At 40.5% G+C, this 24,555-nt stretch overlaps 1 protein-coding gene across 2 annotated transcripts in view; it reads right to left on the reverse strand.

Moving 5' to 3' along the window:
- The window catches only part of KDM3A (lysine demethylase 3A), a 47,738-nt gene that overhangs the window by 11,266 nt on the left and 11,917 nt on the right, over positions 1-24,555 (reverse strand). Inside the window, exons 5-17 of one of the 2 annotated variants that reach the window (XM_074354611.1) lie at positions 24,213-24,315; positions 23,360-23,484; positions 23,029-23,101; positions 22,835-22,923; positions 16,212-16,375; positions 14,159-14,673; positions 10,382-10,586; positions 7,226-7,397; positions 4,118-4,265; positions 3,884-3,979; positions 3,383-3,510; positions 1,672-1,867; positions 210-382 (exon numbers count right to left, since the gene is read on the reverse strand). In XM_074354611.1, coding sequence (XP_074210712.1) covers positions 210-382; positions 1,672-1,867; positions 3,383-3,510; positions 3,884-3,979; positions 4,118-4,265; positions 7,226-7,397; positions 10,382-10,586; positions 14,159-14,673; positions 16,212-16,375; positions 22,835-22,923; positions 23,029-23,101; positions 23,360-23,484; positions 24,213-24,315 — 2,187 coding nt within the window. Of the gene's footprint in view, positions 1-209; positions 383-1,671; positions 1,868-3,382; positions 3,511-3,883; positions 3,980-4,117; positions 4,271-7,182; positions 7,398-10,381; positions 10,587-14,158; positions 14,674-16,211; positions 16,376-22,834; positions 22,924-23,028; positions 23,102-23,359; positions 23,485-24,212; positions 24,316-24,555 lie in introns of both variants that reach the window. The other variant, XM_074354610.1, reaches the window with a different exon arrangement.

Here is a 24,555-nt window from a genome sequence, read left to right on the forward strand (position 1 = left end):
AGGAAGTGTTAACAGGAGGAAGCGACCCAGCCCAGAATCACAGCCCCGTGAAGCCCACCCGCCAGCGATACAGTGTCTGTGCCCACGAAGGAGAGCACGGGATTCAGATCCTTCTTTCTACTGCGTTTCAGTTTCTCTAGCCCCTTCCTGTTCTGACTCTGTTCACCTTCACAAGGTAGAGTAACACATACAACAAAGAAAATGCATACCTTTCCTGTAGAGGAATTCAGAAGATTTCGGAGGAAACCAGAATTGTTGTTGCTTACAGGCGTCAAAATTGTGCTGTTAAAGGTGTGGAGGACTGTGCTGGATTTGCTCAAGGGGGGGAGCGGGGGAAGGCATTTGATTTCATTCTTTAAAATTGGCATTGTTGGTTGTTTTTCTAAAGACAAAATAAAAAACACCCAGATGGAAAAGCATTCAGAAAGGCAAATCCCTTACTAGTCTTCTATTAACAGAATTTCTTTGGAACTTGGTTTTAATTTACTGGAACCAAAAACCTTAAGAGAATTAATACCAATATATTACTGATTTAGACAAAGATTTCCAACTGCTATTAAAAAAATAAATATCCAATATCCAAGGTGATACTATGGTAAATGGTATTTTTTATTTGTTTGTCCCTGGTATACATGATACAGCTGATTTTTATAAATTAACATTGTAATTATCAACCTTGATAGATTTGTGTATAAATATAGATTCTCTCCGATTTTTCACAGGTATAGTCAGATTGTTTACGAACATCAGCAGTTTTATCTCTTTCTTTCCAATCCTAACACCTTTTTGTTTGTTTGCCTGACTGCAATAGCCAGGACTCCAGCACAGTGTTTAATAAAATAGTGAGAACAGGAATCCTTGTTGCGCCCAAACACAGAGGGAAACTGTTAAAAATGATTCAACTCATTAAAAAATTCAGTCATTATTTAGGACGTTTGCTGCTAGTTTTATTGCAGAAATTCATTAGATTAAGGATGTTCCCTTCTGTTTCTAATTTAAAATTTTTAGAAAATAATTATCAATAGGTATTGAATTTTACTTTTTGTGTCACGAGACTCTTTCCCACTTTTTTAATGTTAAAACTACACCTGCGTTTCTGAAGCCCTACTTGGTCACCCTGTATAATTCCTTCATTTATAATGTTAAATTTTATTCACGTTTAAGTGTTGTTTAGAATCTTTGCATGAAAGAAACTGATCTGCAATTTTTCTTTCTTGTAACATAGCCAGAAAGCAGAATCATCTAAATTCTAATCCAACTACCTGATTCCAAACCCATGTTCTTTATACTATCATCAAGCGTCTTGACCGAGGCAACAGCACCGATGAGAAAAATAAAGCTGAAGCCAGACATTCCAGTTTAGACAAAACAGGAAATATATACAGGGTAAGGAGAGAAAGGCAAAAGTCGCCACTGGAACAGACAAGTCTCAGCCCACTCCTTTCTTGCCAAACACAATCCCGACCTCACCCAGAGCTCTAGCATCAGCAAAAGTTCTCTCCGGCGCTGCCGGCTGCAAACACCTGCGTTTGTGTCAGGTCTCAGGGTGACTACGGGGAACCACTTTCCATTCCATGCGACTTATAACCACTCTGCTCTCACAAGAACTGAGGCTGCCAAGTCCCTTTGGGAACAGACGACAGTTCTCAGGAGCCCGTAGGAAACACTCACCCTTGTTTTCCTTGTTGACGTTCCCGCTGGTCAGGTCTGCCAGCCAGTTCAGAGGAGATGTGCTGGCTGGACAGGCAGGCCTCACGCTGCCGACCGGCTTGGAGGCAGCTTCCCCACCCGCAGCCGGTGGCTCCAACACCGACGGGTTCTGCTGGAGCACAGAACCAAGAGTCGATTTTTCTCCAGCTAACGAAGTCTGTGTTAAGTACAAAAGAGTAATTTTACACAAACTGAAAAAATGCATTTTCCTTTTCTTACCTTCTCTCCTAACTGCTCACCAGTAAGAGATAAATACTCAAAACAAAACCACCCAGCGGCCCTGGACATCACCACAGATGCAGGAATCTCGCGACAACAGAGCAGAGCCATGAGGTAGGAGAGCTTTTAAGTTTTTAGTTTCTGAGTGTTACTAGTGACAGTGTAAGACATGTTAAGAATTTAAATATAGCACGATGTCCACCCCCACCCTTGCACCATCATCTCATGCTCACTCGTATCCCTATCACTCCACCCACCACACTGCTTTAAAATGCCCACTTTGTGCCCACTGTGCCTGTGAACTCACCCCAGTATCCTACACAGGCACTCCACACCCAGCGGCTGAGTGAGTGAATGAACAAATGAGGCAGGGTAGGAAATACAGCTGTGAATTCAGAAGGAAATGGGATGCAAAAAAAAAGAGAAAATGCTCCTTTGATTTTAGCACAGTGTAGTAGGCTTTAAAATGTGATGAACAGCTCTATAAAGAACTCAAACATAAACTGGGAAAAAAAAATTGACAGAACACTCCACTTATTTTTCTGTCACTTAAAAAATTGCCTTGACAACTTAGCTAGTGAGTTTACACATATATAGGAGGGAAAAAGAATAGTCAAATTCCAGTTGCGGCCCCAGCCGTGCTCCACGTGCGATGTGACTCTGAGATGCCTGATTACCGGCACTGTGTGCTGTTCCCCTATGACTGATAAGGAAGTTGAAGCACATGTATCAGTTCACTTGAGCCAAAGTTGTGCAACTAGAAAGTGGCACAAAAAGAATTCAACTTCAGCTCAGACTCCAAAGATCACAACTCTTCCACGTATGCTGCCTCTGACACCACAGCTTTATAAAAACGTAAAATCATCTCTGGTTACTAAAAATGTGGGGTACAGTGTGGGATAATGATTGCTGGGGTGAGGGAGAGGAAGGGAGATAGTGGGGGAGGAAGGTATGATGCTGGAGGTGAAGGAGATGCCAGCAGGAAGAGGCACGTGAGCAACAAGGAAATGGACATTTTTTATGCTGAGTGATAGCTACGTAAAGGTGCATTTCAGTACTATTTCCTTCAATTCTTTATATACAGTATAGGTAAAATATATTTAGTAATTTAAAAAATGTTAAAGCTTATCTGAATAGTTTTAACTCTGTAAAACATGAGAAGTTTTAAAAAACCCATACAAATTTGATAGCAGCTTATTAGGCAGACTATGATAGAAGAGGTTTTTGCTTTTTCAAGGAAAAAAAATTAAAAGCCTACCAAAAGAGGCTACAGAAGAGGTCCGTGAAAATTGAGAATGAGTGTATGAGGCATCACATGAAACATATGAATTAGCTCTTTCCACTGACAGCTCTCCCCATATTCCTTTCAAATATACTACAGAAATCTTTGGGTTATTTGAAAACAGACAGACAACAATCACGAGGTTGGTGAATCTAGCATAAACAGTAATACCTGTTTTATGTCTTCCTTTGAGGCTGGCTTTGAAAAGAGTTTGAATTGCCTGTGTGAACAGGGACAGTTTGCCTTTATTCCCCATTTTGCTCTTACAGAATGAACAATGTCTCCAACATCATAGAGGGCTAAAAAAAGGGCACAGGCAAACATCTGAACAAGGATGTTAGGTACTTTCAACCTCAACATTACAAAGCAGAAGCTGATATTTCCAACAGGATAACTTTTTTTTTTAAAGCAGCGTTTTCTTTTAGGGCGCTCACACTCCTCCTTTCCATCCTAAGTATGCCTTCCCCCAAAGTGCACCATTTTCTTTCCTTCCACAAAACTGTAAGACCTTAATCAAAAGCTTTGGAGCATTATTTAATACATTTTTGGACAACTTATGGTACATACTAAAAGTAAGCAAGTAATTACACTACACAAAGTAAGAACAAGCTACCAGCCCTGTGAGTTAACCAAAACACAGGGAAAAGAGAATCGTTGCACCACATGAAATACCTTTGCCAGGAATGATCTGTGTAGGCATGAGGTTCTCTGGTTCATGTATCTGACTCTTCACACATCTCAGCCAAGAGAAAGTCTTGTAGGCAGCACCTGCAAATAACTGGTTTGTAGTGACTGCTCTTCATGGACTCTGGCCCCCAAACCTTCGGAAAGCCATCAACCATAAATCAAAGACAGGCTTAATTTAAGAGTGTAAGGGGCTTGGAGAAGAATCAAGTCGGTTCTCACCCTGTTGGCAATTCTTCCTCTTCATCCGGTAGCAATCCACGCACACTCCAAACCCACACCGAGGACACACCCAGTGCAGGTTGAAGATGGTGGTGTCACACACATCACACATTTCTCGAACACCTTTGACAGCTCGCTTCCAAGCAACCTGTCCTACAAAAATCAATACATCACTTAGTCCTGGGGAGGAGAGAGGAGCTGATGTCATCTCCCCCTTTCACTGGAGTTCCCACTAACTGCTCAGCCTCCAGAGTCCATCTCAAATGCCCTCCCCGCCACAAAGCTCTCCTGGATTCCTTCAGCACTCCCATGATTTTGTAGTTCAGACTCAGGCCTGTTTACACTGTATAAAGTCAGGTGCAGTTTTACTTCCCTCCAGGAGACTAAACTCCGCTCAAGCAGAATCCCTGCTTGGGCTGTGCCCCACCCCCACCACCCCCTCATCCTACCCTCCAAGGAGCTCAGCACACCGCTGGTGGGTAGAAAGTACTGCTGAGTAAATCAATGAAAAAAAAAAAACAGTGGTGGTTACACAAGCTGGAGTTCAGATCAGGGAGTGGCGGTTCTTCACCTTCTCAGTCATGAGACCCTCTGAGATTCTCTCCAAAGAAGGGAAAAAAACCTAACAGATACACACACCCAACCTTCAGTACATTGGTCAGGTTATTCACAGATGCCCTGAATCCACTCAGACCACCCATCCAAAACCCCAGGGCACTCAGAAAACCTGGAAGGAGCAGCGCATTAACTTAGACGGGGCACAACAGTCTAAAGTCAGTTCCTTCACAGGCCAGTGTCAGAAATTCGATTTTGTTAGAGCCAGGAGTGAAGAAGCGACAAAGGACTGACTCACACTAACCAAATATCCTGCAGACTGAGACACAATCTAGAATTCTACAAAGGAGCATTTTTCTGTTCCAGTGGTCATGCCTTGATAACTGGAGGGAGGGGCAAGGACATGGTACCCTCCCCCCAGCATGGACGAGTGCCAAACAGGGCATCAGAAAGCTTCCAGGAGTAAGAGCAAAGGGAAAAAATGTTTCTGGATCACAGAAAAGCCCAGTGTCTGCTGGCCAGAAGGCTGTTTCTTGTCTGTCTGTCTCTCTTCAACAAGACAGGATCAATACTGTCCTGTTCTTGTTCTACAGAGAACATCTTTTCCTAATCCAGTCAGTGGTTAATCTTCTTCCTTCAGACCAACCATGAAACAGATCACTAACTTCAGTTTACTTCAAATTAATCCAACTGCTGACCATCATTTCATTATCATGTAAAAGCTCAGTGCACATGCATAGAGCTCCAGGCATTTTACAGATGAGATTTTATGAACTTCACCTTGCTCACTGGATTAAACTGTTTCATTAGGGAGCAGTGTTAGATCTCTGAACCACCTATGTAATGATTATTTGTCACTGAAAAGACAGAATAAATGTATAAAGGTTGAGACCTGCTTCCTTATCTCAGGACTGGAGGGGACCTGCCCCCTCTAGGAAACCCTTGTGGTGGCATCTTTCAGTATCACTCAGAGAGAGTTCCTCTCTCCACCTGACCAGCTTGTCACAGAGGAAACAAAGAGGAACAGGATAACCAAATAGTCAAGGAGGAAAGGTTAGTTACATCTTCAAGGACACAGTTTCTTAATTATGCTCTTAAAAGACAACTATCTGTGTTTTTTCAACAATTCACAATGTTCAGACGACTCACCTTGAGCAAAGAAAAAATATCAGTAGTTTAAAACAGCCCTGCTGATTCAGGAGTGAAGCTACTAATATATTCCAAAGTCCCGTTTCCATACTCCAATCATCCACCTCTAGACCACTTACTCAAGGATTTTTCTTTAAGTCTATTACTTTTACTTAAATGTATGTAATAAGAAAACTTTTGTATCCCTACTGAAAATGGAAAACCAGCATCACTTGTCCTAAATAGAAGGTTACAGGGAAAACGAACTTTAATGCAACTCTTGACTTATCAGAGTCTCTCTCACCCCAATAGAGCAGAACGAGCCTAAAGCTGCTGGTTGCGTCAGTAGGACCGTGGCTGCCCTGAGCTCACATTCCCCAGCTCTGAATTCCTGCTCCTGGGAATGCCCCAGTTCCCATTCCTTGGACTCTGAGATATAACAGTATATATATTTAACCAATATATTATTTTTGTGCTTAAGCTAGCTTCAGTAGTTTCTGGAAAGTACAACCAAAATTCCCAAGACCAGGATGTGTGGATGTTTGTATTGAAACATACTTGGTTATACAAAACCTGAAAAGATATCTACCAGAAGAATGGAAAAGCTTTACTTGTAACTTTCAACCATTTGGGAAAGATAAAATGATAGAAGAAAGTATGAGACTTAAAAAGACAGATGACCCTGGGTGCTTCTGGCTGGAATCTCACTTGGAGACACACAGACGGAGGCGTGCTGTCCTCCCAGACAGCGCATCTCGGCTGTCATGAGGGAGTTCTGGCTCTAATGTGTTACCCATACTGGTCTCTGTGGTTTACCTGGTGGCCAGATTGATGTGAGTGCTCTCGGAGAGCAGAGGCCACTGCACATGCCCAGCTGGAACCTTCAAGTATTCCCTTGAAACCTTGACTCGAACGGAACCATTTTCACCTGAGCTTGCTCCCATACTCCTGCCTGGGACTCAGCCTTCCCGGACTCTGGTCCAGTAGGTCTAGGTTACAGCCTGTCCATTCTTATTTTCTTTGAGCTTTCTTGATTAAGAAACTTTTTCTTAAAATAAACCACCTGAGGCTTCACCCGCCTTTGCTGAGCCCACACTGATGGTAAGGCTATGCAAATTCCACCACCACCTCATCTTTTACCTTAACAAAAACGGAGTCCCACTCTTTTACTCATTGACACAAAATAAACCCCACAGATAGGCCACTGACTCTGATGAAATCAACAGGTAGAATCTGTTATAAAAGGAAAAATGCAATCTTTTTTACCAAAGCCATCCAAACTTCTGGGTGAAAATGAAATCCATACAATTAGGACTTAGGTGTCATTTAGAACAAAAATCAAGTTGGACTCAAAAATCCTACCCCCTAAGAGATGCTCTTACTGTGTGGCTCAATAGTTGACATAGCTTCCTTTTCAGAAATCACCATTTGACAGAAGTGGTCTCCAATGTTGGCCAGGATATACTTTGCTGTGTCCAAATCAGTCCCCACGACATTTCTGGTTAAAGGCAACCACAAGCCAATTGCTTCACTGTCATACTTGTTTGGTGTCAGGAAGCCCTCTACCCGCAACACGCCATGTTTGTTGAACTGTAACCTAGAAGAAGTGGGAGGAAAAAGTATGTTATAGACACAAAACATTGATTTACATCTTGTTGTTACTATTTAAATGTTATTTAGATCAACACTTCCTTCCCAGTTTTCTATAATCTCCATGGCTAATTACAGCCAATTGCTACTTGTAGGCAACATCCGTAGAAAGATTTTTTTTAATTTCCAAATTTTCCCCCAAAAGACATGGTGCGGGGGAGGGTGGTGGTAGGAGGAGGTGTGCTCTGCACATGAACCAAGATCTGCTCATACTGCCCCCAAGGGAAAGCTACTGAACCTGTCTGACTTGGGACTTAATTACACAGACAATCACAAGTCACCACAGAAGTAAACTGGTAACAGACAGAAGGCGATAAATAATCTGTCCAGATTTGAATAAAACTACTGCTTCAAGAATAATGCTCAGCAAGAGAAGACCAACCCCAGACACCAGGAAGCCATGAGCACATGGATCCCTGAGGCATTCAGCACTCCTTGGAATCCTAGCTACAAACTACTGTGCAAGCTCCTGGAATGAGAAGCAGCGTTAATATGGGCCTCGGTCTTTAAGAAGGTGGAGCAAAAAGCAGAGTATTTTCCCAGTACTCTCTTTCAACATCTTTGACATTTGAAATATTTTTCTAAGCTATGTATTAGTTTTGGGTTTATCTGTCAATCTGTATGTCAATCTAGCTGGAGACACGGAAGTAGACATAAAACACCCAGTTTTTGGCATCACTGGGCAGCTGCTGAAACTCTTTGAGTCTATGAGACACACATAAAGTTGTGCCTGAGAAAAAGGATTTGTCCAGAAGAGAGCAGAAGGAACTGGAAGGATATTGGGAGTCGCATTAACAGATGCAAATGTATTTCTAGGGGTCCAAAGAAGGGATGCACATTTTTGATTGACAGCCAAAATTAGAGAGTCATAATTCTCAAACAAATTTGGAAGCCAAGTCTAATGGGGAGGAAACAGCAAACAGGATCTGGCAACCGAGTTTACCATTGAAATCCTGCCCCCTCCAATCTCAACTACAGAATCTAATGAGAAACAAACTTGATGAGACTAATGCCAGCCTCAGTCTTCACTCTAAATATCAGGAAAAAAAAGGCTCTGCTTTTAAAATTGAGATATTCTTTTTACCAAAGAAGTGAGTTGGTTCTACTTTCTACCAGACTGGCTTCTGCTATGTAATACTAAGCAAAGGCATATTCCCTTCAAAGAAGTAAAAAACGGGAAAACAGCTAAGTCATAAAACCAGTGATTTCTATTCAGTCACAAAATAGTAGTTTTTTTAAAAGTTCCAATAATATTCGAAAGAAAAAACTAATCACCCCCTCCCTAAAATGCCTTTGAAACTTAAACCAAAACTAATCTCTCATCCAGTCCAGTTACACTTCTCACAAAGAGCCATAATGACACGAAACCGAGTTTATAATAGGAATACACAGGTCTGTACAAAGCAAAACAAAAGGAAACGTACCTACATTTATTTATTGCCAACACTTTCTGCACGAGTAACCAGTGTGTATGTACAAATTCACCGTATACCCAAAAACGCTTTTGTGTGCTCTTCAAAATAAATGCAAGCACTCACAAATGCATGTGCATCTTAACACATTTACCTGTGTAACAAAGAAGTCTCCAGGGAAGCAGACTAGAGCTGACCTTTACTGAGTACTTATTCAGAGTATGTATTAATATACAGGTAGACTAAGAGTTACACAGCTCTAAATGCTGCCCACATACTTCGTCCCAGTGCTTTTGCAATTTACTTAGGAATTAATGGGACAAACCACCATCTAAAAAACTCTAGTTCGTTAAATAAGCCGGAATCCGAAAGTTACCAGCACGGATATAATTAAGAGTCTAAAATATCTGTGCATTTAATGTAGTTGATCAGCCATATTTAATCTTAATAAAACAAAAGGGCAGGAGGAGAATAGGAAGAAATTAAAGTCAACACTTCTTTTTATAATTAGAACCAGTTGAGCCTGAAACTGCCTAGATTTCTGAGAAGACGTATCATATCTAAAAGCTCATCTACACCCAGAACAACACTGCTCATTTATATATATTTTAAAAACAAAACAAACAAAACTCCAGAAGGCTGCCTTTTTCTTCACTCAGGATGGAAGAATTTAAAGAAAATTAATATGTCTTAAAGAAAAAAAAAAGGCAATGTAAAAATGAAAGTTTTGGCCTACAAAATGAAGATTTTTTTTTTTTTAAGATATACCTCTTCCTGCCGGCAAAGGTACACAGAGACAGAAATGTCCAAACCCTGCCAGCGGACATGGATGCAGGTGCAACTTTCCTGCAGGGCAGTTTGGCAGAACTGAAGTATCAAAGCCTTAAAACACACATAACTTCTGACCCAGCAATGTCACTTTAATTCTTCCAAAGTACATAATCAGAGATGTGGACAAGATGATCATTTCTGCATTATATTTAGTGGCAAAAAATATATAATCTTAACACCAACAAGGGAATTGGTTAAGTGAATTCTCACACACTGTTACCATGGGTCTTGCATAGTTATTCAAAAGTATCTGCAGAAAAGTTAACATGATCAAGTGGTTCCTATTGCATCCTGGGAAAGTACGTTTTGGGCAAAGTAAGATTCAAAACAGTATGTACAACACAGCAAGGAGGTATGCTTGGACACATTTTATAACCACATCAACACTAAGATGCACTGAAACATTAACAGTAGTTTTTAGGGTTTTTTAAAAACTTCAGCATTTTTCTATGTTTGTTACTTTTAGAAACAGAAGTTTATATTTTTAAGCTTCTTTCCAAAACAAACAAACAAACAAACAAACTAAAAAGGAGAATGGGAAGGAAATATGTAGTAAGACCTAGATTCCTAAACCCACAGATTAAGAAGTGTGACCTCTACTCTGCAGCTTTAGATGTACCACTGATAGAAGGGGCGGGTAGCGCATTACAGGGCTCAGGCTACCTGAGCATCTCCCACAGTGCCTCACCTCCTGAAGTGGAAGAAACGGCAAAACACGGGCGAGTCTTTCTGCTGCTCCTTGTCCTTTCGGAGACTGTCCAAGCGGCACTCCCGGCACTTGGGCAGCTGCGCGACAATGTTCACACAGGAGTCATCCTGGACAAAGGCCTCTCCACTCTGCTGCAGCTTCTTGAGTTTGGCTGGGTCTGTCAAAACGGACTTTCGGGATGGGGCTAGAAAAAAAGATGAAAGAAATGGGGACCTCAAATTTTTAAAAGTCATTATCAATATTTGACTGAATTCTATTCACAAGGTCAGTTTTCCCAAAGAGAGAACTCCTCAGTTACTGGTTCAACTGCAATTTCTAAAAATGGCTTAACAGAAGGTATTTATCAGAACAGCTGGAAGTTGTACTCTCTTTATAAAATACTTCTCATTTGGTGAATCCATTTGGTAACTTAAAACCCCAAATTCAACAACCAGACTCACAATTCCAAGTTGGGGCATACTTCTATTCATAACCCTAAGTAAGAGAAATACTTCAGGAAGATTTTTCCAAATCAGATACTTAATTCAAACTCATTGCAAACTCAATAAACACAGGACCATATGGAAGTCATTTCTGTCTCTTTTCACACTCAAAAAAAGGCTTGTTTAAGGTATGTTTTCTAAAGAACTCTGCAAAAGCTAACCATTCTAAATATAATAAAAACCAAACAGCTTTCCTGTATAGAGCCCTTTGTCTGTAAGAGATAGCTTCAGGGACAGACTGGGATTTCAAAATGTAGAATAGATAAACAAGATTATACTGTATAGCACAGGGAAATATATACAAGATCTTGTGGTAGCTCACAGTGAAAAAAAAATGTGACAATGAATATAGGTATGTTCGTGTATAACTGAAAAATTGTGCTCTACACTGGAATTTGACACAACATTGTAAAATGACTGTAACTCAATAAAAAAAATGTTAAAAAAAAAAAAGAGATAGCTTCTATATGAAAACGAATATATGTATGCATATGCATGACTGGGACATTGTGTACACCAGAGATTGACACATTGTAAGTGACTGTACTTCAGTTAAAAAAAAAAAGTTATCTTCTAAAGGCTTCCAAGAGATGCTGCTTGACCCTTGACATATCTTCAATTTCCTTCATACATATGTTCCATTCAAGATTAAGAGTATTGGCTAAAGACAGGATTTTGATTCTAAGTAAATGCATGTTTTAAGTTTTAACTTCTAATGGGCAGGAGAACTTGAAAGGAAATGTTAACATGGTTCCTAAAGAAAAAGTAGAGACGTAACAGGAAAGAGCAACCACCGTGTCAGCACAAATAACACAGAAGGGAATCCATTTATAAGCCAACAGCCTTCATAAGTGGACCCTCTGCATCCATGGGTTCAGCCAACCGCGGATTGAAAATACAACACAATCTGTGGTCAGCTGACTGCAGATGCAGACCCTGTGGACAGGGAAGGCTGACCGTACGAACTTGCACATTCGCAGATTTGGGGTATCCGTTGGGGGTCCAGGAACCAATCTTCCTCGGGTATCGAGGGACAACTGTATTTCACATAAAACCAACAGAAAAGACCTCTTCTCAGGGTTTAAGGGTGCTTAGAAGAGGAAAGTAGATTCTTAGGCAAGCAAAAAACAAAAACACAACTTCTGGGGAACCAGTTGAGAGACAGGTGGGAGAGGCTGGTAATCAGTCTTGGAGGAAATTGGAAGAAAGATCTAAAATCAAAGAAGGTTTTAAATAAAATAAGCATCTTTAATAATTATGTTAGAGACCTTCTAATCTTACCTCTCTTTTACAACAGGACTAGAGCACACTGTAAAATGCTAAACGGATGCTGCCAGGCCCTGACCCCTTAAACATTCATATTCAGTTAGTGAAAGAGAAAGTAAAGCAAAAAAGGAGAGGATATAAAGAGATCAGTAACTCAGAGATGGAATTTTAATTACTCAGATACTGAAAAGACATCATCCTTTGAGTTGGACCAGGTTTTCCCAGGCTGAGTCCAAAAATTATCTTATCTGTTCTGCCTGGGCTTAAATGAGGAAATACACAGAAATAAGGAAATTGAACTATATAAATCTAGCTCTTAAGTGAGAACAATAGTTCCCCCACCAGTGATTCTCTCAATTCAGAGCAGAGCCAAGGGGAAAAAGCAGTGTCAATTTCTGAGGAAGCACACATCTACCAAACAGAAAAAGGGCGGCTGTTCAACTCCACCTTGCTTTCATTTTCTAGCCCCTAAGCAAGCAAGGCCACAAGGCAGAGGACATTTCCAGTAGAGCCTGTCCCCACCCATGAGCAATACTAGTGGAAACAGTGCAGATATCCTGGTAGGCTTCTGATCACACACACTTACTCCTCAGCCAAAAGTCCCAGTAGACACCATGCACTAGGATGTGATTAGGTTTTTCATTTTTCTTAAAATCATTTTAGTTGGGGCACAGTTGCACCACATATTAAGTGAGACAAAGGTGGACTCCGTAACTCACTTATACACTGATAATGTGCTTACTGGTCTAAAACTTTTAGTGTTTTTTCACATGATATTAAAATAATTTGCCTTAAAAACTAGCTGAATTTGAAGGCTGATGACTCAAAAAGAATAAAGAAATAGAACAGGGGCACGGTTATGAATATTCACTTTCTTTGGGGAGTTACATAACTCCTAAGGAACAGTATAATTTATGCAATTAATTTCATGCAAATTAACAATTATATCAACTTAAGCTTCAAGAATGAAGAAGCTAGGTTAGAAGTACTACTTGGCAAGTAAAGTTCTTTTCCAGTTCCTCCAGCTCTATCTCAGAAAGACCCCCAGTCAGATCCACTCATCTTGCCCTCTAGTTGCAGAAGCCTGCAGTAAGAGCTAGAGTGTGGATTATTCATTTCTTACTTATCCAAATGAACAGCATCTTATTGTTTTTTTAAAGTTAACTTTCCCACACAGCTGGCAATTATTAAATGTATTTTTAAATTAGAAAAGGTCTGAACCTTTTGACACACTGAAGCCATTTAGTTCTACTAATTCTAGTAAGGAAGCATCTGATAACTACCATCCTCAAACTCAATGTAAATAGTATGAGATACAATGTACCATCTTCTCTGTAAGGAGAGTACTTAGTTGCAAATCGTGGGTGCAGCAGGATCTCCCTTTAGGCAGAGACACTGCCTGGTATTTCAGCACTGCCCTTAAATTCTTTAACAAAAAATCCCTTTCCTAGAGGTGGTGAGGCAATTTGCTCTTTAAAAAAATGTCAGATCTGAACTACCTTTGTGAGCAGAAAATTTCAATCATTTCTTCCACTCCAACCTGGATATTACAGAAAGATCCTACAGTGATAGGCTGATGATAAAAGCAATCATCAGATTACTTTAGAATTTATTCAAAATTATTTTCTTACAACCAAACTTTGGGAACCACCTAATTACCCGTCTTCTAGGAACCAGTTGAGTCTTACAGTAAATAAATACAAATAATGGAACCCCTGCAACTTGTAAAATGTTGATAGATACCTACACTAATGTACGGGGTAAAACTGTTGGTATGAACCCATTTGTCTAATAGTCTGTTTCTATATACATGGAACCAGGTCTACCAAAATATTAACAGTAATCATTTCTAAGAAGATTTGGAGGTTTTACTTTCTCCTTTGAACTTTTCTGATTGTAAAACTTTTCTACAGTCATTTTCATATTTTTTTCTCACAAAGTAAGGAGACATGTATGTACCTGCTACCATCTTTACCGTCTACCAATAAAGATATGCAGAAACACTCACCATTCTGGACTTTATTGTTGCTTCTTGTACAACAGCTTTCAGCATCTACTTTTATTGAAGACTCTTTTAAATTTTGTGACTGGCACCCGAAAGTTGAAGGTTCTACCTTTTTTTCCACACAACTATTAGGGCTATTACTGTTAACACCTGCTTTCTCTTCTGGCTTATCTGAAGGGACATCGGACGTGGAAGGTGCATGTTCCAGGTGCTTCTGCAGCTCTGGAGTGCTGGCAGTTTCCAGTTCTGTCACAGAAGCCTTTGTAGGCAAGCCCTCCTTAGGAAGGCCAGTCGATGACTGAGGAAGAGATTCTAAGCTGTCTTCCTGATCAGCGTTGGCCTTCAGCTGGGTATGGTTTCCTTTTGGTTCGCTCAGAGTTTTCAAGTCTCCAGTTCCAATCTGAGAGGACTTTGAAGAGGGCAGCCCTACTTTGCAGACAACATCTGGTTTTGTTCTCAGTACTTCAGGCTTTGTATTTAGACAGGAAGAAAGCTCTGGTAAAATCTGTTTATGACATCTGAAAAAGATAGTATGGAAAACTAGGGTCTAGATCTCTTTTATCTCTTCCCTACCTTCCAAAACAACTGCTCGTTCTACGGTAACCAGTATGAAAGAGAAAAGAAAACTGCTTATATTAGAGAATTCAGGATAGGTTTCTGTGAACTGAAGTTAAAAGCAATCAATCAGTGGTGCTGCAAAAATATCTTAAGCACTAAGAAAAATACAACTCTAAATCCTACCTGCATGTCCCCATAAATCTTTAACTACTTCAAGTTCCTTCTACTTTTTACAGCATAATTAACTTTAGCTCTCCCTCAAAACAAACTGAGTATCATATGGAACCAAAACCACCAGCAGTAGAAAACCCTGTCCAGCCATGAACATGTAACCAGCCTTAGTACTAGATACTTTCATTCTTGTTTGGTCAGGGATCAGGATCCAAAGCAAACAGAAGAGCCAGCTGATTACTTGCTTGTTCACAGAACAACCTGGTATTCCCCCACCCTCACAATAGGGGTGCCGTTAAAGAACTTCTGTTTCTCTGAAATTCATCCTAAAAGTTCTTTCACCAGCAAAATGTTAAGTCTTTTTTTCTTTTTACAGTTTTTCCCTGCCTCTAACAAAGGATCTCATCCTGGAGAAGTTGTTCTTTAAGCACTCATACTGGACGTCTGTGCTTGGGTACCACCCAACTTCTTACTGTTCCCTCTTTCCGTTCTGAAAACCACTCCATCTTCTATCGGACGCTGTGTGGCTGCCCTCCCAGCTCTACCCTAGGCAGCTCGCTTGCCTCCCAGTGAACCCATGTGCTCAGCCACTCTCCCACCTTACTGCAGTGGATCTCCCAAGCCCACCTTTCTATGCCAGTATCTGAAGGTATCTTTATCAACCACCTGCAGAGGCCATCACCCCTCCCGAATGAGAGCCTTCCCTTAAAACTTTTCTCTCCATTAACCTCGTAGCCACTTTAAATCTCTGGTTAAATTTTACATTTCTTATTCATCGTCTTCACCTAAAAATGAGTAACTACCTCGTAACTAGTGCTTCCCGCATTTCTATGACAGTATTTTCTCTCCTGCCGCATTTCTCACCTATACTTGAAGACCTCATGAGAACCACCCACTGGAACCCTGTCTCCCCCTTCTCCACACTCCCGCCGACCGCAGTCTTCCACATACAACCAGCCTACTCCCTCTTCCTGGAAAGCGGGCATCTCCTCTACAACCACCTGTAGTACTGCAACTGACCAACCTCGCTGTAGCAAGTCAAGAAAGCTGCTTTTCCCTCGCATCCCCTTCTTTTCTGGAACCTTCTGCATGCTGTTCTCTAGGCCTACTATACTTGTCACCTCTGAAGGCACCTGACCTATCTGGAAACTCTAACCTCCCTAAGACACAATGAACGGCAGGTCATCACATTTCTCTCTACGAAACACTGAATGTAGATTCAGTTTTGCCTTCAGTCTGAGCAATCTCAGCTCAGACAGGAAGAACCAGGGCTAAAATAACCTTTCTCCACATTATGATTAAACATCTGTAACAAGTAACTACTCACCCTTGAGGAACTTTTGCTCCAAGGTTAGGAGGAGAGTTGGCAGCCTGGGGAGTACTCTGCTGTCTTGGGTCTTTACTAGGGGGAGTTGCTGCAGTACAGCCGAGCAGAATCTCCTTAAAAACTGTGGTGGGAACAGACTGTACAGGACACACACTAGGAGAGGCCTAAAAGATACCAAACCAAACGGGTATTAAAAGGAAAGCCCCTAGCAAGATTCAGGTTTCTTTGCTTGGTTTAATAGTAAACAAGCACGATACCATCACCAAATAAAAAGAACAGGACGGTAGAACACGTAATAAGGACTTGTACCTGAGGGCTATTATAATGAGTCACTCCAGCTTTTCACAAAACTTGAGTCTTCCTATAAAAGATCACAAGCCGATCTTTTACAGAACCTCTGAATCATTATGCCAGGAAAATGCAGCCATGTGGCAATTATTTCAATAATGCAATGCACAGAAGTGAGCTTTTAATTCACGGTCTTCAAATGGTGGCAGCTTCACATGCATTCAGTTTAACATCACTGAGTGCCCACCACGCACTTACTGCGTAGACTGGCAGGAGACCAGACCACATAGGGCTCTTGCAGGCAGTGGGGCCTACCGGGTACCAACATAAACCTTTACAATGCAATTAAGATTGAGGACATGGTTCTTGATTGTATGTAGCTCATCAAATCACAAAGGTCATCCCAAGCTGCAAAAAATATCAAATCATGACAGGCCTGTGGGACAAAGTTAGGACATGTGTCCCCTTCCTTTTTCGTGTAGTTTTACCTTAACAAAAATATTAATCATGGACAAACTTCTTTCCAATTTATACTATCCAAAAAAAACAAAAAACAAAAAAACAAAACAAACCCCACCTTCCCACCGTGGAGAGAAGGAACAGATTAAATACAACTCCAGACAACTAAACAGTCCATGGCTAAACCAGGAGAACGCCATTCACCATCTTCACCAGTTTCTTTGTATGTGCTGACATGTAAAGTCACATGTCCTTCTTAACTGTGTCTTTCACACCACAGTGACCTTAACAGTCACCTTACCACTAAATCTAAACTTGAAGAATCTTCAAAGTTTCCTCATCTTCTAGTTACTAACTTCTAAAATCTGATGTAGAACGTCCCTTAGTAAGTTTTTAAAACCTCACAATTCTGAATGTAGAGTATGCAGTCTACTCATGAGACATTTACTCTGACAGCCTTGAAATGACTGTCTAGAATATGCTAAACAGAAATGTCTGAAAAATTAGAATTTACTTAATCACTGGCAAAGTTCGGGCATAGCTTCCAACTATTTTAAGGTACTAAATTATCTGATCATATATTATACTATGTTATTTCAGTTTTGGTTAAATATTAGCTTCGTGTCCTCCAGAAGGACTTCTGGGGGAGGCTTTGACTGTTCTAAGGATAGCCTTGGGATAGCCAACTTTACTTATACAGGCCTCAGTTTCCCAATCCTTCTCTTTTTCTTTTCTTTTTTTTTTTTAAGGGGGGAGGTAATTAGGTTTATCTCTTTATTACTTTTGGCGGAGGTACCGGGGATTGAACCCAGGACCTCATGCATGCCAGGGATGCACTCTACCACTGAGCTCTACCCTCCCCCACTAACCCTGAAGATGAGGAAATTAGATAAACTTATTCCTAAAGTCCTTTTCAACTTTATTTTACAATTCTCTGGTAATCACCTATTAAAAATTGAAAAGTTTAGTCTCCCCAGGTTTAATTGCCAAGTCATTTCAAAACGCTTATTCAAGGCTCACTTCTACCAAGCGTCTTCCCCCACATCCCCTTCCTTACTCTGAATTATGCGGAGTTGATGCACTAATACAATACCTTTTCTTAAATTCCTCCCCTAAGAGGAACATATTTAAGAAATTTAGACCACAAACCTAGGTATAAATTTTTACCCTGTGCAACAACCACCGAACTGCTCGAGCCAAAAAAATCCCCATCTCATTTCCCATATCCAATCAATGAACCAGGAAATCCTACCTCTATTTCCAAAATGTTTGTGGAATCTATAAATACCTTTCCATGCCACCACCACCATCATCTTTCCCCTAGACTATACGTGTATCCTAACTGGCCTGATTTCCTTTCATTTTCACCTGAACCTTTTGCCTCCTATCCAAAATGTATCCTACCACAGAGCAATCTTTGTAAAACAGAAATCAGTCAGATGGTGGCACTCCACTGCCTATAAGAATTCCATGTGGTCTGGTCTCTGCCAACCCCATCCACTCGTCTCATTCCACTTGTCTACAGGGCTCCGGCTCTACCAGCTTCCTCTCCGGTCTCCAGACGTTCTAAGCTCTTTCTTGCTTGCTCCTTTGTACTTCCTATTCCTCTAACTGGACAGGTTTCATGTTGGCTAGCTGGTTTCATCCTTCACCCTCCAGTCTGCTCAGTTGACACCTTCTCAGAATCTCTGATCTCTCTTTCCAAAGCCATGTCCCACAAGCCACCCTTTATGCTTTATTAGATTACCATGTTTATATCTTTCATCATGAAAGTGCCTTTATTTAAGTTACTTTTTCACTGTCAGTCTCCTCACAATGGAACATAAACTCCAGTGGGCAGAGACCCTGCCCTTCCATCCACTACTACACCTTTTAAAGCCAGGCACATAGCAGATGCTTGATAAATAAGACTGGTGAAATGCATGAATGAATAAATGCTGTTGGCACTTACTATTTCAAAATAGCTATAAGTAAGTCTTTTGAATTACCTCAAGAGTCAGGCAGTAATGCTCACCAATGTCTAGCATTTATTAAATGTTCAATAAATATCTGCTGCAAAGCAGGATGGAGGAATAGAGGGAAGGAAGGAGGACTCTCATTTTTACAACGGTGACTCATCAAACCAAGGAAAAGACCTGGAGAGGAGTGGCAACAGCAGCACAGTGGTGAAGAGCACTGGGCTTTGGTGATGGACCCTGGATGGAATGCGGCCCGACACTTCCCAGCACATTATTTAACCTCCCCAAGCTTCGGTTTCCTCAGTCGTCATGAGGAGTAATGAGAGTAATGAGGAAAAGGGAGAGTCAGTAATGCAGCGTACTTTACAGGGCTGTACTGCACCCCAGGGCCCGGCACTTAGACTAGCCGTCTCAAAGCAGAAAAATATCGTGAAAATTTCCTCAGTTCAGTCACCATGTGATAGAACGAGCACAACCTAGGATGCTTTTCCTTTAAGAATCTGAAGCGTATCACTCTTTCCTAAGGTTTAGCTCCACAAGGATAGGGCTCTGATTCCAACACCCATCTCCATGTGCGCACCACTGCTCTGGCCTCTGGCTTGACAAGGGTCAAAGTTTCTTCTTACCTGAAGAGTTTTCCCTGAAGGTCTTCTATACCAGTCATGGCAATAGTTCCTCCCTGCCAGCAGACGGAGATAATATAATTGAGTGTATGGTGGTATTCTAAAAAGGACACTGCTGGCTCACACTTCTCAGCAGACTCTCTCAATGAACCAGGCAACATCCTAACTCTGAGGAATAGTCTGCTAGGCAGAGAAGACCTTCAAGGAGCCAGATGTTACTGGCAAATAGGTTTATCTTATCCAAAGGTATTCATCAAGGCAATCAAGAGTCTCATCTACCTAACCCCAAGCTCCTGTCATGCAAAGACCACCCTAAAAGCAAACTCTGTGCCGGCCTGGCACATCTGGGAGGCACAAGCACAGAGACGTGTGCCAAGTGTGCCGCTGGACTCACTTTTACTCACACATTCAAATGAACCCTACTTCTTTCCCCACTTCTCCCTTTACCTCTCCAGCTCTCTTGAAATCTAGGCTAGGCTGGTGTTTCAAAAACTTGCCTGATTGCAAAAATCACCCAGGATAAAAAAAAAAATTTATTGACATGAAAAAATATTCACAATATACTATGAAGGAAGCAAGGAAGCTACACAAGAGTATGGTTTTTAGTTTAAAAAAAAAAAAGCCTCCATGAATATACAGGGGAGAAGTGAGAAAAACCCAGGAGGACAGGTAATGCAGAAGGTGAACAGTGAGTCTCTGGAAAGGATGACTGTGAGTGATGTTTCTTTCCTTTACTACGCTTTTCTGGGTTATCTAAATATTTCTAAATGAGAAAAACTTTTTTTTTTTAATGTAAGAATCTTTATTTTGAATGTAAGCACAATATAAAGAATAACTCCGATAATTAAAAATAATAATACTTTCTAAATACGTCAACACCCAGGTAAAAATTTATGATCTCTAACTTCCTTTAGAATGAGAAGATGACTAGAATAGGTCTTATGAGCTGAAACTAACATTTTAAAAAATATATCAAATTTAGTTTCACATTTTAGATGCAAGTTAAGACTCAAACAGGCTGAAAGGCTTATCTCTTAGCCGAAGTTCAGGCTTTTCTGAAAAACAGCTTCTACTGTGCCCTACAATCGGTAGTACACAAACCCACTGAGCTGGACAATATGCTGGCAGAGAGATGCTCCCAGCCCTTCAAGAACATGAGTCAGCGAGAGAGGACCACTTGTGCATGTGTATATTAGCGTATTTTACAGGCAACTCCTTTAAGGTTATCCATTTAGTTGCTCAATTACCTATCACATCACTGACAAGCCTGATACTTTGAAGAAGTGGTACTTTCCCCAACAGGAGGTCCCCACTGACCCAGTTCTGCTTGTACCCCAGGTAGATCCCTCCATGATCCACCAGGATGCCGTTTCCTATCCCCCAACATGGCACCGTGCGGCTTGCCTCTTCATCTCACTGACTACACTGATGCATTCTCCATGATAGGCAACACCCAACCAAATTCTCCAAACTGCCCTTTATTACCTCTACCCAAGATCACTAACCATTTATCCAATGTCAAAATCTGACAGGTTATAATTCTACTGTGTCTCTTTCAGCATCTAATACTGTGGATTACTTAACAATACATCCTGTGAGCTTTCCTCTAAGATGCAATCATCACTTACTCAACATCCTCAATCTACAGTCCTTACTACATTACTTCCCCCTTGTAAACTTTAAGGCAAAAATGAAAGTAGTTAACACTAATTTCCATAATTACCTCTTCATTCTTTCCTGAACTACCTGAGGTCAGGCTACACAGCTGGAAGGAAGACAGAGGAATTAGATACCTTGGTTTACGAAGTTTCCGACCAAGTGTCAAAGCTCCTGTTGTCCTTCCATAGGCTTCAGACTCGGGAAAGCCAGTCACCCTAGCTGCCCAGGTTCTCAAGTGTCTGTGTAGCATGTGCTTGCTTTCGTTCTAGTTCATGCTGCAGGCCAGTCTGCCCCGATCCGGAACCTCAGATTCATTAATTGACCCTGACCCACTCCCACGCCGTCACTCCTTGCCTTGCTCCTCCAGACCCCAAAGTGCCCTCTAAAATGCTGCCAACATTTAAAAAATTAATGACTTCATTCATTCATTCATTCAAAATGCTGCCAACTATCTTAACAGTATCAACTTGGTCAATTTTAAAATTCTAAACTCCAGCCTGGAGCAGAGCATCAATCATAAAAGTGTTTTTGACAATTATAACACAGTAAACTATCCATGTAACACAAACACACTTGGGTCCCTAAGTTGTGAGATAGTTATTTGTACTGTAACAGAACCTAAGGATTCAACTCACCTAAGAAACAGCCTTAAGTTTCTTTTTCTTCCCCCTAGACTTCAAAAATTGACCCTGCCATTTGTATCACCTCGAGAAGTTTATCCCAGCCCTCTCTTCACTCATTAGGTTAGTCTGTCTAGCCCAATTCTTTGGGAATTTTGAATAAAATTGTCCCCATTGTGTACACTGTGATGTTATGAAGACAGCTGCTAGTAAACACAAAGCATAATACAGGGACTTTGACCTAGTCTGGGGTATAGGTTGAAATGATGGTAGAGATGTTAGGTGCGGCTTCCCCAAGGAAGCAGCACCACATTAAAAAGGTAAATGGAGCTAATCAGAGTGAAGAGAAAGGAGGTTGGAGAAAGCACCAGGTACTTGAAAAGCTAAAGAAGGCCAGTTTCTCTACAACACAGAGGAGAGGGAAAAGATTACAGCCTAAGTTTCTTGATCCAAATCCTAACTATTTCAGAATAGAATTAAATTCAGTACTTGAACTCAACAGTGCCACTCACAGAAGCCTGCACTTTCCTAGGCAGAAATTAGTAATGGCAAACCAACCACTTCCTTCAAAAAGGGGGTATGTCTGTTCACCCAATGGTAAATGACCAATCAAACGTCTCTATTATTGAGGTGTGAGTCCTATTTCAACACCAAATCTACTCAGAATTCTAGGTTTCCTCCCCTCTTCTCATGCCAAGCATTCTTCCAATTTTATAATATACAACTCAATTTACCTTCAAAAATACCTCTGTATGGTGAAATTGTCAAATCTATTGAGAATTTTCAGCAGACATCAAAAAATAAAATATTTTTTATAAAAACAGTGAACCAGAAACTTATATTATCTCCATCTGCTTGAGTATAGAAATTATGGCCAAGACCTGGGACTAACAAAGAGCAGACACGACAGCACAGAAGGGCAGAGAAGACAGCTTTGTAACCACTAAACAAACTGGTCATGCACTGTGAGAACTAGAGAAAGCTTTACACGAGTGACAAAAATAAATCAAGGCTACCTCCGAGCAAGATTTTGCTTGTTTGGAAACCAGGCTTCCATTATTCTCAGAAGACTTGCGTTTCACAGCTCCAATTCTTGTAGAATTACCTAAAGTATTTAAAAATAGGTTAAGTTGACTTCCCTGTTTTTCTTAATGTGAGAAGGATACAGGGAAAAGGAGAACAAAGATTTTAATCAAACAGTGTATCTTACCACAAGTCACAAAGTTATCGTGTACAACTTCAACATGAATCAAGGATGGGTCCACAACTTTCAGTGCTGGAATCTTCGAAACAAACAAGTAAAACACAGACATTGGGAAATTTTAAAATGCTCAGGAATGTACCAGACATTACCTCCATTAACATGACAATAGGGCTTCTTACGCATAATTTCTTTTTAAAATAATTATGGTGTCTCTTTCTACTCTGATATTTTACTATAAAATAAGAAATATATTTAGCTCCTATAAGATACTATAACTCCTTTTTATAATTATCTTCCCCTTTTGAGTTATCTCACATGCAATTATCATCTTATTTACCTCCTCACAGTTTACTTGAAGAGTTTTTGATGTTGGGTTTCCATTTACAATGGTTGCAGAAAACCACTGAGTAGATGGGTCCAAGCTATAGATTTTTACTTCGGAACCAACCAAGTTTTTGTCACCTTAAAAAAAGAAAATCCTTAGAGAAATTTGCATTGTCTCCCAACAGCACCATTATCCAGCATAGTCTTTCCCCAAGGCTTAAAAAAAAATGCAGTAGGCAAAAGTAAACATTAAAAGATACTGCCATAAACACAAGACAGACATTTCAGGAAAACTAGTTTCAAAGCTTTATTTTCCTATTGATTCATCTAAGAGTTGCAATATACTTATTCTAGCATTTGTATCAGACCACATAGTGTGAGACAACTCATTGAGACCTAACTCACTCTCCTATGCAGAGTTTCAGAGGATCCAAATTTAGGCGCCTCAGTAGAGCTACTGAAGTCTGAAAAAATGCTTACCATTGTGAAATTGACCAAGAAAATCAGTAGCAGTAAATGGCAAAATCAGGGTTACCAAATCAATGTTTCATCAATTGTACAAGACTGAAATTCCAAACATACCAAATTCCATGTCAAAATATCGCTGAACTTTTAAAATATCTACTTTACTTTTATAGTTTTCACATAGTCCCTGACCTTTCCAAATTTCAGAGGTTTTAGAATATATTATAAAATATATAAAGGCCTCTAATCATCTAGTTGCATGGAAAAAGCAGCAAAGGAATTTCTAAAGAATTTCTACAATACTAGAAATTTTAATGAGCAAATGAGTGAGAAAGGCTGGAACATAGCTTCTTACAAACTAATTACTGGTTAACTCAGGAACCAACAGATAATCCATGTACCTTGTAGAAGATGGCTTTCATCCAAATGCTTCACAATTAAAGCTTGAAATTCCTTACTGACATTTTGATTATCCATAAGGGAAAGTCGAAGATTGTTTACATCCTGAAAAACAGCAGATCATTACATTTTAAGGTGGCAAGAAGAGCTGTTTAAATTCCAGTGGATTATTTCAATCAGTTTAATCAGAGGGATTAAAGTAGTGTAAACTAGCCATTTAATGGCACAAAGCCATTGCAACTCCAATGAACTGGACAGGTCAAACAGCAGAAAACCATCAAATGATCGCAGGTATAAGGCAGACAGAAGTGAAGTCGCCCCAAGCCAAGAGCATGACAGATACTA

The sequence above is a fragment of the Camelus bactrianus genome, chromosome 28 (assembly GCF_048773025.1).
Source record: "Camelus bactrianus isolate YW-2024 breed Bactrian camel chromosome 28, ASM4877302v1, whole genome shotgun sequence".
Classification (NCBI taxonomy): Eukaryota; Metazoa; Chordata; class Mammalia; order Artiodactyla; family Camelidae; genus Camelus; species Camelus bactrianus.